This window comes from Ursus maritimus, unplaced genomic scaffold, assembly GCF_017311325.1.
Source record: "Ursus maritimus isolate PB19 unplaced genomic scaffold, ASM1731132v1 scaffold_32, whole genome shotgun sequence".
NCBI lineage: Eukaryota > Metazoa > Chordata > Mammalia > Carnivora > Ursidae > Ursus > Ursus maritimus.
This window is the reverse complement of record NW_024425786.1, coordinates 5364471-5378329: the sequence shown is the minus strand read 5'-3', so window position 1 is coordinate 5378329 and position 13859 is coordinate 5364471. Positions and strand designations below refer to the sequence as shown.

Below are 13859 nucleotides of genomic sequence, written 5' to 3'. Positions count from 1 at the left end.
GTCCCAGCCTCTGCCTGCTCATTCCTCGAGGCCCAGATGTAGTGCTTCTTCTTCCTGGAAACTTCTCTGGACCCCAGACTCAGCCAGGCGCCCTGTGATCACTCCCACATCCGTATTGTACTTGCTTGTTTCTCCTCGGCTCCCTGGTGAGGGCAGGTACTGGGAAGTCAGCATGGATTTGCTGAATGAATGGTCCCCAGCCCTGCCCATGGCTGCCTGACTTCTCCCTCATCCCACCCATCCTAGATGAGGTCCAGGTACAGCATTTGCTTTGGAGTCTTTGTGCTTATTTCTCTCTTTCACCTTATCCTACAAGCTTGTCGTGATGCGCTCGGCATGGCCTTCCATGTATTTTCGGAAGTTCCCCTGCCTTCCTGATGAGGGCAGGAGCCTCAGCTGCACCTGTTACTCTGGGCCCATGGGGGCCGAGCTGGGGGTGCTGATGTGAAGCCTGCAGCTCCCTCCAATGCCTAGACGGTGGGCTTTGGCAAGGCAGGCCCCTGTGGGTCTCATTAACTGTTCTGTCTCCAGCACAGGGCCCAATGAAGACTGTATTGCTTGAATAAACAACTGGGACATTCTGACTGTCGGCAAGAAGAGAGCCCATACGTGGCAGAAACCTGCTTCATTCCTGGGGTTCGGGGATGCATGGCTCCTGTTGAAATCTTGGGGCCCGTGGCCCACAGAGACAGCCCTGAGGGCCAGTATGGGCATACAGGCTGCTCACCCCACCAGGCCTTGTCCTCTGGTAGACGTCAGGGATATGTGCTCTCTGCCCTGCTTTTCTGGAACACCAGATACTAGTGCCCAGGGCCTCCCCAGGACAGATTTCCAGGGAGGACGCACACGGGCATCATGTTACTGTTTGGGCTCTTGGTTTGCAGCTTACAGACTTGAGAAAACTGTCCAAGTCAGCTGCTCCCCAGGGCAGAGTAGAGCTCCGGCTTCCCTCTGAGGCAGACCTTATTTCCCATGGGAAAACCAGCTCATTGACCCGAGGCCTCTGTTCATCCAAGGTGGGTGTATGACGCCACTGTCCCCAGAGCAGATCTTTAGGACATCACTGCCCCGGGCTGACCAGTGGGTTTTCCCTCTCCGCTTTGCATCCTGGTGTGGTCTCTTAGCTCCAGACCATGAGCTGAACCCGCTGGCTCCACGGTAGGTGGGTGTCCCATAGGACCTCCTCGGTGCCTCTCTGGGCAGAGGTTCCCAGCCAAGTCCAGAACCTCCGGAGGCCCTGACAGCATCCCCAGGCAGACTTCCAAGTCCCTAGTCACTCATCCGCCCTGGAGATTTGCCTGGTTTACCAACAGGAAGAAAGGGCAGCCAGCACACACCCCATCTGAACCCGCTCAGCTCTGCGCCTGTTAGCAGGCCTCCTGGCCTCGGCTGGCGGCTGGGGAGCCCAAGGCTTCTCTGTGACAGGTGTTCTGACTCGGAGAGGGGGGTGGTCCCTCAACTGCTATTCTTCACACCTCCCGGCATCCCCCAGCACTGTACAACCTGTGATGCTGGAATGTGGCTGATCAAAAGCATCCCATCTTTCCACAGAGAGACAGAACAGAGAGGAGAAGACCTATCAGAGTTTCCGGGTCCCAGACCAGCACCTTGGTGCAGGCAGGCCATCGCCTGGGGCACATCCTCGGCTCTCTCCCCCTCCCCTCATTCAGTCCATCAGCGAGTCCTGGCCCCTTCACTGTCTCTGTCTCCCCTGCCACCACTCTGGTCCAAGCTGTCAGCCTTTCTCACCTAGAGTCCTGCTGTGGGCAACCTCAGCCCACTCGAGACCTACCTGTTCCTGCCGGGATGGTGTCAGGGGGCCACATCCCAAGGCCCCCACCTGAAACTGGTGGGAATATGTTGCCCAGGGAGCTCCCCTCCTGAAGTTGGGATATCACCCCTCTGCCTGCTTCCTACGGTTTCTCTGTTTCTGTTCTTCCTCCCGGCAATCTGTTCTCCCACGCACCCAGACTCATCTTTTAAAGACATAATTTAGATCGCATCACTTCCCTACTTAAAACTAATGGCTTCCCATTGCAAGTGAAACCAAATCAAACTCCTTCCCGTGACTCAGAAGGAGGGACATGGGTTGGTCCCCGCCATCTTCTCCAGCCTTGCTGTGTTCAGCTCCCCCCACCTGTTCCGCTCTCCCTCCAACTTGCTTGGAGATTTCTTGGTGTCCTTTTATCTTTCTGTCTCTTGCAGTAAAATGTGAGAGCTGGGTACAGATCTGTCCTGATCACCTCTTCATGCCCAGTGCCAAGGTCAGTGACAGGCATGGTACAACCACTCGTCCCTTTGTTGAGTGAATTGCTTCAAAATGCAGTGCACTTGCCTGCGTCATGTTGAATTTCACCCCTTGCCTTTGGTGACCTCCCAGGAATCCAGAGGGGGGCTGTCCTGCCAGCCAAGTCTTCTGGTTGGTGGCTTCTCCTGTCTCCTCCTGAGCCCAGGGGGGCCTTTCCCGAAGTCCCAGGTCTTCCGTCACCACCCCTTCTCCCTGAGCTCGGTGCCCTGACTTGATTGTCTCTCTCCCGTGTTTGGAGCACTCCTGAGATCTCAGAGGATGCAGACTCGTTCCTGCATGTGGTCTGTGGCCAGTGACGGTGGGGGACCATGTTCCCGGTCAGGGTCTGGTCTCCTCATCAGGGTGCCAGGCTAGTGAGTGGTGGCCACGTGTGCTCCCTGTGTCCCCTCCCCCCGTGTCACTCCCAGCTCCTAAGGCAGCTCGGTATGTGCTCCCAGGCCTCTGAGCCCTTCCTTTCGGCAAGGCCAGTTTGGTTCTGGCTTCGAGCGTTCCTTCTTCAAGATCAGCTCATTCCCCGAGCTCTTGGAAGGCTGTATCCTGAGCAGCCAGAATCGTCCCCCAGGACAGTGGCTTGTTTGCCTGACTGATTCCTCCCTGGGCTGATTGCTCCTTGGGGTCAGCATTGGGCTGTGGGGCTGGGTCTTAAGTTCTGCTCCATTCTAGATGCCTACCAACGCCTGGTAAACAGTTTGATGAATGAAGGAATGCATGCATACACCCAGCACTGTCTTACAGTGACGTGCTTTTGTTTGGGCCTTAAAGCAGATATGTCCAAAGGGGACCCCCTCTTTGCGGTTAGTTGCAGAACAAAATGGCGCTCTGGCAGCGGGGCCTTGGCTCTCAGTCTTTGCCTGCGCCTGTGCCTTCCCATCCCTGGGTCCAGGATGTGCTATGTTACAGGGGCCTGAGCTGCTGGGAGACCCGCTGGCCTAGGCACACTCTGCTGCCAGTTCTCGGGACCCAGGAATGCTCTGGGACCAGGACAGCGGCCTGCCGAGAGACCTAACGGCACGGATCCCCTCTCTTCCTTGAAACGGAAAGCACTAAGGCCTCGCGCATGGACACCTTCACGAACTGAGCCTGTGAACCAAGTGCTTCATGGACCGCCCTTCCTCTCTGCTCTCGCCCATCTGACAGCTGGTTTTTAAGATGTTGAAATGGAGGCCCAGAGAGGTCGAGTACGGAGCTAAGGTCACCAGATGGTAACTGGCTGATCTGGGATGTGCCGTGATGTGACTGATTCAGCACCCAGGACGCGCCAGGCCCTGGCCCGGGACATCGTCCAGAGGGCATGCAAAGGCCAGTCTTTTTTGTGGAGGGTCAGATAACCTAGGACAGGCAAGGTCTGGGTCCTCAGCCAGGCAAAGGCCAGGTACAGGAAGTGGCTTCTATTTATAGGCCAGGCGAGTCCTGTTCCAGCAGCAGGTGGCGAGTGGACAGTGTAATAACATGCTGCCCTCTCCCCCTACCCCCCTGGAGTAGAGGTGGTGGGGAGTGGTGGGCATCTGAAGGGCTGTGCTCCAGACCAAGTGGGGCTCCCGGGAGCAAAGGGGGCTAAGTGGGTCCTCTGGAGCCAGCCAGGCAGAGGTGGGGGCAGGGCCAGTAGAAGGAGGCCACCATGGGCACCATCCCTGGCTCCCTGAGATGTTTGTGGTGAAGGAGGTGCTGAGTGCACGTGGGGGCTGAACCCGTGAACCCAGTTCTGGAGCATTCTGCTCTGGGGGACTGCACAGGGAAAGGAGAGAGAGAAAAGGAAGAATGTTCCATGTGAATCCAGGAGCCCCAGGCTGGGGGGAGGGTGTGGGGTGAGGCAGATAGCTGGGGTGGCCCAAGGCCCCTGTCCCCACTTGTCTTCCCCAACCCTCGGCCTCCACAGGGAGCACTCTCTCTTTTTGTGGACCCTGGCTTCAGATAACATGGGATAGGCACTCTCTCCATTTACTGCCTGGGCGAGCTGGACAGGCCATCCCTGGAGCTAATGTCAGCCAAAGGATCTTCCCAGCACCAGCATGGGGATCAGAAAACAAGAACCCTACAGACAGGTTCCTTCACAGATACTGATCTTCTTGTGATGTGCCCTGGGGATGCCTGGTGACCAGGGAAGACACAGATCCTGCCCACGTGGAGCTGGCAGGCCGGGGGCGGGGGAGGTGGTAATGGCCCAGAGGTCAAGGACTTGAGCAGACAGGGACGGCAAGCTAAGCAGATGTCGGTGAGCAAGGGAGGGTGAAGATCAGAGCCACAGGGACAACAGGGGTGTCTTGCCCCTGAAACCGGAAGCAAGTTATGTGCACGTGCCTTTTTCTGGGTGCAGGGTAGATGGTTTCACATTCTCAAGGGAGTTTGTGCAGATTATTCTTAGTTTGACGCCCTCACCACCCCCCCACCCTTCCGCTGCCTTCACTCCGTCCCTCTCTGAGCTGCTCAGTGCCCCAGGGCACTGACCCTGTTGGGCCATGCGGCCTGGGCTCGCTCTCTCTCTTGTGGCTTCTGGTGGTCTGGAACTGTGGGAGGCACGGGCCAGAGGAGAGAGGGCTGCCTGGTCGCTCTGACCCCAGATGCGGCTCCTCTTGGGCCCCTCCCCCATCTGGCTCTCTGCACCAGCTCCAGGAGCCTTTCAGGTTGAGGGTGGTTCTAGCTTCCCGCCGTGCCCAGTCCCGCGTGCGGCAGCCTGGCTCACTGGCTGTCCAAATAGTCCCTCATCGTGTTCACTTCAAAATCCCAGCTGAGCAGGCCTTGTAGCCCTGTCTGACGTGAGCTCCATGAGCCTGAACTAATGACGTTATACTAGTTGGTCTGGGACCCCCCATCCCAGCAGAGCATACCGAGGCTCAGAGTGACGACACCACTTGTCCCAGGTGGCTCCCAGGCTGACCCTCCATGCAGCGCTCCTGGGGCCCCCACACCTGGGCGGGGGCCGGTCTTCTCACCTGGGCAGTAGCAGCGCAGAACCCCCGGCTGAATCAAGGACGCAGGCACTGAGATCTGGTCGAACAGGCAGCTGTAGTTATTGCTGGCTTCTTGCCATGGGCCTGTGATGAGAACTTTCACTCCTCCCTGGAGGGACAGAGAGGAGCAGAGAGGGACGTCAGCCACAGAGGGAGGGACGCGGGCCTTCCAGGCTGCCCCTGCCCCACGGGCTTGGTGAACGTGCGCGCTCCTGGACTCCAATATGCCCTGACTTTCGAGAACCGCTGTTTTCAGGATGGCGGCAGGAAGACGAAGCCTCTCGGGACACCCCGCACGTTCCTTGCCTTCCTCAGCTGGCATCCAGCACGGTGACCAGCGGTTCTGACCCCTGACCCTCTCCTATGTCACTTTCAGTTCTAGGCAGAAGGCAGCACAGAGTTGTTCAAACCTTTTCAGCGCACGATGAGCCTGAGAACCTGCCGGGCAGGCGCCCTGGAAGGAAGGAGAGGGGAGGGAGGGAGTTTTTCTGTCACTTACTTGTGGACAGGTTTCAGGAACTCTGAGTTTGAAAACAGGCCTGAGCATGTTAGTGTCACCCCAGGGATGGGGAGTTCTGGTGGGGAAATGGGGAGAGCTGCAGGATCCCCAGGGTATATAGTAGGGATAGTGGAAGAGGGGGCATGGATGGTGAAGGCTGCAGAAACAAAGATGGGGGAGGAGGACTCAGAGTTGGAGGGGCTCAGGGATTGCCCTGATCGGGACGGGGGCTTAGAGCTGGGGGCTGTGGATGGTGGCCTCTCTGGCTGTCTTTGGATGGGCCACCCCAGGCTCCAGCCACCTTTCCCAGCAGGGGGCCCGGAGCTGCATAGGACAGGGTGGAGAGCGCCACCTAGTGTTCAGGCTGCAGAAAACTGAGCAGCATACCTACTTGAAACTGGAGGGGGGGGGTGTCAGGGGGGTCAGGGGTGCAGGCCCCTCCTATCCCCACCTCTCCAGGCCAGAGAGGCCAGACCCCAGCTTTCTCACTCCTGGCCCCTGCCAGAGACATTCTCCTGCCCAGTCACCAGTTCTTGCGTGGACCCTCCTTGGCACTGGCCCACCCCTACATGGAGGGACCCCCAGCCTCAACACAAGGCTAACCCTCCGGGCTGCCCACAATGCTCCTGGAACCCAGATCTGGACCAGGGCTGGCCTTGGGCATCAATAGCAGGAGGGGGTGTTTCCAGGGATGAAGCGAGGGGTGATCTCCCACAGCCCAGCACAGGAGGGGCTCTCCCAGATGGGCAGGCATTCCACCTGTGCTCTTGGCTGGGAAGGGATGGGATGGTTTTGGAGAAGTCACTTTACTGCTAGGCAAGCAAAGGTGGGGGACAGTGGAGATAGCTCAGGCCCAGAGGCCAAAAGCAGGAGGCCTGCTTCTGTCCCTTAGTAGCTGTGTGTCCTCAGCCAAGTGGCCCAACCTCTCTGGTGGCCCTACTGGCCTTAACATTCCTTGGTACTGATATATGGCTCCATAGTGAGATTTGGGGCAGTGGCAGGACTGGGGCCACCTTTCCTGGGCCCATGGGCTCGGGGCTGGATGTTGGCTGGGAGGTGTGACACCTGACACAGGTAGAACCACAGGCCAGCTCAGGGCACGACCCTCCCTGGATCCAAGGAAGTGGAGGAGCAGTGGCTTCAAAAAGCCACAGACAGTAACCATGTGAGAAAAAAGGAAACAAACAATAACCCCAATCAAGAGCTGCTGGCAAGAAGCTAGGGCCGCTGTGAGGAACAAAGAACTGTAGAAATGACTGGAGAACATCAGGACCTTCTCCATGGAAACCGCTGTAGGATGGGCTCAGCATCCATCAGTTCAGGGGATGGTTCCCATGGCAACGCTGGCCTGGCTGCACTCAATCCACCGGTGACGCAGGCACCTGACGGCTCTAACTGCAGCTTCCTCTGCCTGGTGCAGCAAACTGTCAGTGGAGGCAGATGACGCAGAGGGTTTGGGGGAGGGAAGGGGGTGACAAATGCTATCTGAGGTCTGTGCCCTGGGAGTCCTGAGATAAAGGACCGAGATTTCTGATGCACCCAGGGCAGATCCTGGGGCACATGCGGGCATGCGTGCGTGTGTATGTGCTGGCGGCCAGCTGCAGCTGCAGGGGAAGGGGGGAGAGAGCATCTGGGAGGTGGGAGGGAGGGACACTCCCGGAAGAGACAGCAAGGTGGCCTGGACTTAGCTTTCCCGCAGAGTGGATTTTAGAGCTGGGCCAGTTTAGCTCAAGCTCATATGTACAGCCTAACAAGTGTCCCTGGGCCTAGGTGTCCCACTAGGTGTGGGGCTGAGTGTCTGGTTTGGCAGAGCATGGGCAGAACTGAGCTCTTGGCACTGTTGGCAATGAGGGTGAGGGGCAAATGTGCCAGCCAGGAGGCTGTGAGGGGGAGAGAAGGGTCAGGAGAGAGGTAGGGGAGCCCAGGAGGGGGTGGCCCTTGCTGCTGGCCTGGAGACGGTGGCCGGGGAGGGGGAGGATGGTGAGGAGGAAGTGGCCGGTCAGAGCCCCTGCGGCCTCTGCAGAGGCCTCACTGTGTGGCCACTGGGCTCCAAAGGGACCAGCTGGGTGGCATCTGTGCATTTTCCAAATCAAATTGAATTTGAGTGCTTTTGTTTCCTGGAAGCGTCAAGGGCTTCTGGAAAACCAGGGCTGGACACTGCCTCTCCGAGGTGCCCAGACCCACATTCTCTCCTGCTCCCGTGCTGCCCTCGCGTGGCAGACTGCTGAACTGACTTTCCCTGAGGTACAGTTTGGGGACCTGCCGGTACTGGGGTACAGATCAGGAGACCAGGTCTGCTAATAGCCCCTCGCTGGCGCCCCCAGGCCCAGGGAAGCCATGGTGGGGCCTGGACCCCTGCTGGGGGGCCAGTGTGCACAGGCTGAGGCTGGGGAAAGAGGGCTCCTGTCCCCCGCCTCCAGTTCCTGTAGGACTCAGGCTCCAGGGTGCCTCCAAGGGTCCTGAGGGCCAAACCTCCCAGGCCCAGGACCTGCAGGGCCTCGAGGCCACGCCTCTCAGCCATTTACGGAGAAGGAAACAGGTCCAGGGAGCCAGGTCTCCCAGTTGACCTCTTGTTACATCCCCCTCCCTGTTCCTTTGAGTTGCTTTCTTAGGCCCTGGGGCGTGGTGGGGGGGGGCAGGCTGCTGGGCTGAGCTGACTTTTACCTGGGGTGGGCGGTGAAATGTGGTGGGTGCTATGAGGATGCCACTGAACTGAGTACCGCTGACAGGGTCAACCCGAGCCACACCAAGAGTAGGCCCGGTCAGAATCTTCCGGAGTCTTGGGGGAGGAGCCCATGGAGGTGGATAGAAGAGGTGGGTGCTGCCCGAGTACTTGGTCCCTAACAGCCAGCCAGCAAGATACTAGCTATCATTACCCGTTTCAGAGACAAGAAAGGCGGCTGCCTTGCCCCAGGCCACCAGCTAGTAAACTTGGGGCACACACTGTCTGACCCCAGCCCCACGCTTCTCAGCACGTGGGGTAGTGGCCCCTGGACACCCACTAAACACACCGCACACGGACATAGTACGGGGCAGAACCAGGCCCCCGCCGTCTTTCCTGGACCCCTTTGCATGAAGCCTGGGCCGGTGGCTGAGTTGATGTGACACCTTCCTGAGAGCTGGGGACATTTGTGCCTGATTTTATCTGTGCTTTGCCATAAAAGAAGGAGGAGAAGAAGTAATGAGCCTTCCAGTCAGAGCTGTAATCACGAGGCCCACAGTCTAGGTGACTTCCCCAAGGTTGTAAGTGGTCAACCAGTGAGCAGGACGGACAGGAAACTGCTTCGTGGGGCCTCTGTGCCACAGCCATGGCAGCAGGACAGGAAAGGACCCCAGTGGGTCTCGAGCTGTGACAGCCACAGGACAACAAACAATATTCACTGATTACTTACTGCGGGCGAATATTTTACCAAACAGTCCCAGCACTACACCTTACCCCGAGTAAGTGACAGGAGTCACCCCCATTTTATAGGTGAGGAAACTGAGTCATGGAGAGGTGACATCATGGCAGAGCCCGACTGACACCCGGGAATCTCCCCTAAGATGCACTCCACCCGTGGGTCACAATGTCCCCTTCACCCGGGCCCTAGGGAGCCTTTGAAGCAGAGACTGGCTCCGCGAAGCAGTTCACTTCTCGGGGTACCCTGTTGGTCTGGTCCCGACTCGGGCCTCACCCCAGGGAGCCCCTCCATCACCCAGGTCTGTCATGTGCTCAGGCTTTGGCCCGCATCCCTGCACTGCCCACACCTGAAGACCTTTTGTGGAATCTGTTTTCCTGTTTCAAGCAACCTCGGGAGATTCCCGGTCTTGCAGGAGCACCCTTCTCTTGGTACACTGGACAGGGGCCCCTAATCCTAGTTTCCAGGGGACGTGGCAGTGGAACCAAGGGAGCTGGGGGCAGCCACCTCCCTGGGAGAAAGGGCCGATGTGGGCCCCGTGGTGATTGTGTTCTCCCCAAGCACCGGGCAGGTGGGCTGGGCGGGGTCAGGGAGCGTGTGCCCCAGTGGGCAGCAGGGCATTAGGGAAAGCTCAGGCCACTCTGTCCCCTTCCTATGCCCTTCTACCTCCGAGAAAAAGCCAAGGTTTCTTCTTTAAACCTCGCGCCACCGGGGCAAGACCTGGGTTTTCCGGCAGCCCTGGGCTTGGGAGCAACCGGAGGTGGGGGCAGGGAGGTCCCGGGTGGGACATCCTGGGTCACGTAACATGCCTTTGAGTTTGCAGAGGCTGGGTTTACCGGAGAAATTTTCATGGATGACTCTCCAGAAGCTGTGCCCTTCCTCTCAAAGTGGATGGGAATTTGTTTATGTTTTGTTTAGTGAAGCAAATCAGGAGTAATGGATATGGATGGCCTATGGTGGTGATTTTTGAATTTTGTTTTGTTTTGTTTTTAGCAGCCCTAGGACATTTTTTCAAAAAAAAGAAAAAAAAAAAAGCAAGCAAGCAAGCAGAGCAAACCTAGGTGGAATGTTAATACAGAATAAGCCAGGGAACGGCGGACTATTCTTCTGGTGGGAGTGGGGAGGGCCACCGGCCCCCAGGAGACCCTTGACCTTCAAGCTACTTGCTTCAGTGAAGTCCGGGAACCACTGCTCGAGAAAGGCCACAGGGACGGAGGAAGGGGACAACTTTGTAGGGTCCAGAGCTTCATCCAAAGGGCAGCCCCATGCAAATGAGCTTCCCTGGGCTTTGGGAGGACGGCGGGTGGGGGAGGCCAGCGCAGCAGCAGCTTACCTCTGGGTAAGACCACTCTGGGGAGTAGTCGGTCACCATGAACACCCGTCCGCTCTGCTGCAGCATGCCCAGGGTGCCCTGCGCCGGGGTGGCCGAGACCACCTCCGCTACGTGCATGTAGGCCATGGTGCCGGCCCCGCCCTCGGCGCTGCTCAGCTGCAGGCTCCCCTGCTGGGGGCTGCAGCAGGGGATGCACATCTCCGCCTGGGCGAAGGGGGCGCGGGCCCCATCTTCCGACTGGGAGAGCGCCGCGCCGTCCCCCGACACCAGCTGGTGCCCGTAGATGGTGCCGCTGCCCCCCTCCACGGAGATGAAGTCATTGATCAGGTCGGAGAATTGGTTGCTGAAGGAGATGTCGAAGTGGTCCAGGCTGAGCTCCATGTTGGAGGCGTTGCCGAGGCCAGGCTGGGCCACGGGGTAGAGTCCCTGCACCACGTTGCCCGGGAGGATGGGGACCCCGCCGGCGCTGCGGATCACCCCCGGGGTCTCGGGCTGCAGGTAGTGCTCGGAGCTACAGGCCTGCAGCTCCCCAGACTTGATCAGGCCCTCTCCTCCTTCGGCCACCTGCGAGGTCTCCATGGTGACCTCCCCTTCTGCAGCCATGGCCTGGAAATTGGCCTGGAACTGCATGAGGTGGAGGGAGGAAGTGGACTCTATCCTCGTCTCCACGTGGCCGCTGCAGGAGCTGGTTTGGGATGAGGCCTCTGTTTTCACTGTGGGCATCACGAAGGTGCCCCTGGAGTCGCTTAGGCTGCTGTGCGCGTTCTGCTCGATGGGGAGGGGCTTGCTGGCGTCCTGCAGGAAGAAGCTTGGGGAAGGGGTCTGGTGGACGTGGGGGCTGCGGCCCGTCTGGCTGAAGCTGGACGTGTAGTCCTTGCTGGAGTCTATTGCGCTGAAGTCCATCTGCTCCAGGGTGGTGCTGGGACTCAGGCCGCCGCCCGACGGCAGGAGGCTGGAGCCGGCGGTTAGGGTGAGGGAGCTGGAGGCTGCGGCTGCCGCCGAGGACGAGTAGGCTTCTTTGGCCATCTGCTGCTCGAAAGAGGTGTCCTCGGTCTTAATCTCCTTGGTGAGGACGGTGGTGAAGCTGAAGCCGCTCTCCACCGGCGGCGAGTGCCGCACGTTGGCGCTGACCGTCTCCGCCTTCAGGCCGCCGCCCCCGTACGTCTGGCCCTGCTTTGGGTTATTGAGGAAACAGTCAGGGTCAAAGTTCATGGTGGTTTCTGGAATCTTCCGGCCACCATCGAGGGTGGTGGAGAGGACCAGCTCTTCGGACACGTTGGTGGGCAGCATCGACAGGCTCTCCGAGCTGCCCGTGGTGGGGAAGGCGAACTTGTGGCCGTCGGAGCTCACGGCCAGGACGAGGCCCTGAGAGGCGTCGGGTGAGAGGAGGTGGTGGTTGGGGCCGGTGGTGGGGGACATGGTGTACACGGCCTCGTTGGTGACCTCAGACATAAACACCGTGGCACTCTGGGACAAGCTCCCCATCACGGAGGCCACGGCCATGCTGGACACGCCGGTGACCACGGGGCTGTCCACCATGTCCGGGTCGCTGTTAAGCCCGCTGCTGATGGACACGGGGGAGCTCTGGGTGGTGTCGGGCACCTCCACCTGGTTGGTGGAGGAGACCTCCGCGCTGTTCTGGTGCAGGAGCACGGGCTTGGCCACCTTGCCGTTCCTCTTCTCGCGGCTCGAGCCCTTGCTGTGGCTGTGCTCGTGCTTGCCCTCGGACACGTCGTTGTGCTGCACCTCTGAGTGACTCCCGTACCCCCCTGTCCGCGGCTCGACCTTCGGCGAGATGATACGGTGTTTGGCACTGTTGCACTTGTGGTGCACACTGCTGCCCGCGCCTGTGGAGATCAGAGGCACACCACGCACACGCGCGTGCACACACGCACACGTCCACGCACACACACACGCGCGCGTACAAAGAGAGAGTCAGAGCTGCGGTTGCGGTGGATCCTGTCCGAGCAGCTGGGGCCTGGCTGAGCCCAGCCTGGGAGCCCAGGCAGCCCGCTGACCCCTGGGGCTGGCGTGTAACCCACACTTGGGACCTCGGGCCTCCCGACCCCAGTCCCTGGGGCTCTCATGTGCTCTGTGGAACCATCGTCCTGACCAGGGGGCTCTTTCCTCTATGTCCTTTCACTACTACTAACAACACTGCTAATAGTGTCTCAGGACATAGCTGGTTGGGAAGGAGAGGGTGGAGGGTCCGTCATCCTCCAGGAAAGTACTTTCCACCTTCACAGACAGACCCCTTTTACTGAAACAGCTCCTGCTGGCTGTGGGGGCTCGGCCCAGAGTGGTGGCTGTGTCTCTCTCCCCTGCCCCAAACTTCCATGGCCGTGCAGGCTGCACAGAGGTGTTTTTGGCGGTGGGGGGTTGGAGGGCAATATTCTCTCTCTGGATTAGCTCTCAGGCCCCAGGACCAAAGAGGGTTCCAGACTTTGCTCCAGAGGCAGAAAGATATCTGCCCCTCTTCCCCATGTGGCCAGCCCGGGCCTGTCCTCAACAATTTGTGGGTCAAAATCCCTGTAAGACCCAAGCAAAGAAAGAGGCCTAACCTCCCAGCTCAATGGCAGAGAGGGAGAAAGCCCTAGGCCAAGGGCTTCTGAACTCTGGCCAGTCTCCCCGGGGCTCTGCACACGAGCCCCCCTCCCCCAGGTCGGCTCTCCCCTTTTCTCTTCCCTCTGCCATTATTTTCATTCCATCTGGTGAGGGTCACTTCACTTTTGATAACAGGGTGAGTTCTCCCCTGAGCCTTTACGGCCTCGCCACCATGATTCCTGAATGCATGAAGACGTCGTGGAGAAGCGACATGACCCTCTAATGGAAATACCTAATTAAGGCAGAGAAGGAGGTGGAGGAGGCACATTTCGAAGAGCAAATACCATTATCAGAAAAACAGACACATTAGGACAGAGAGTGTGGGACACTTTATATTCTTGGAGGAGACAGAGGTTAAAGAAAGAGGTTTAGCTTGAGTGGTCCCATTGACTCGGGGCTGCCCTCCCGGAAAAGACCGTGTCAGCCCTGTGCCCGGGCACCTGGGCTTCCTGCTGATGATACCCAGGATGGCGCCTGGAGGGTGCCTGCTGTGCGTAGACGAGGCCTGGAGCCCCAGCCCCATGCACTCCCTGGCTCTGCTGCCCCCATTCCTAGAGGGAGCTGCTTCTCTGGAAACTGCTCTCTCTCCTGCCCAAAGGGGGCTGCCCCACCAGCCCCCTGGGGCAGGATGGGGGCGGGTCTGTCCCGGGTGCTGTCCTGTCCTGCCCTGTCCCCTGGCTCCTGGCCGACCCCACTCGGCTCACCGGACATGAAGGCTACCCCTGAGGAAGAGAGCCACACCAGCTGTCGGGCAGACCCCCCCCCCCCC

The 13859-nt window shown here is 59.2% G+C and overlaps 1 protein-coding gene across 1 annotated transcript in view; it reads right to left on the bottom strand.

Moving 5' to 3' along the window:
• CAMTA1 (calmodulin binding transcription activator 1) overlaps positions 1-13859 on the bottom strand; it is an 837244-nt gene that overhangs the window by 78517 nt on the left and 744868 nt on the right. The window contains exons 11-12 of the mRNA XM_040645728.1: positions 10487-12333; positions 5239-5365 (exon numbers count right to left, since the gene is read on the bottom strand). Coding sequence (XP_040501662.1) covers positions 5239-5365; positions 10487-12333 — 1974 coding nt within the window. The remainder of the gene's footprint in view (positions 1-5238; positions 5366-10486; positions 12334-13859) is intronic.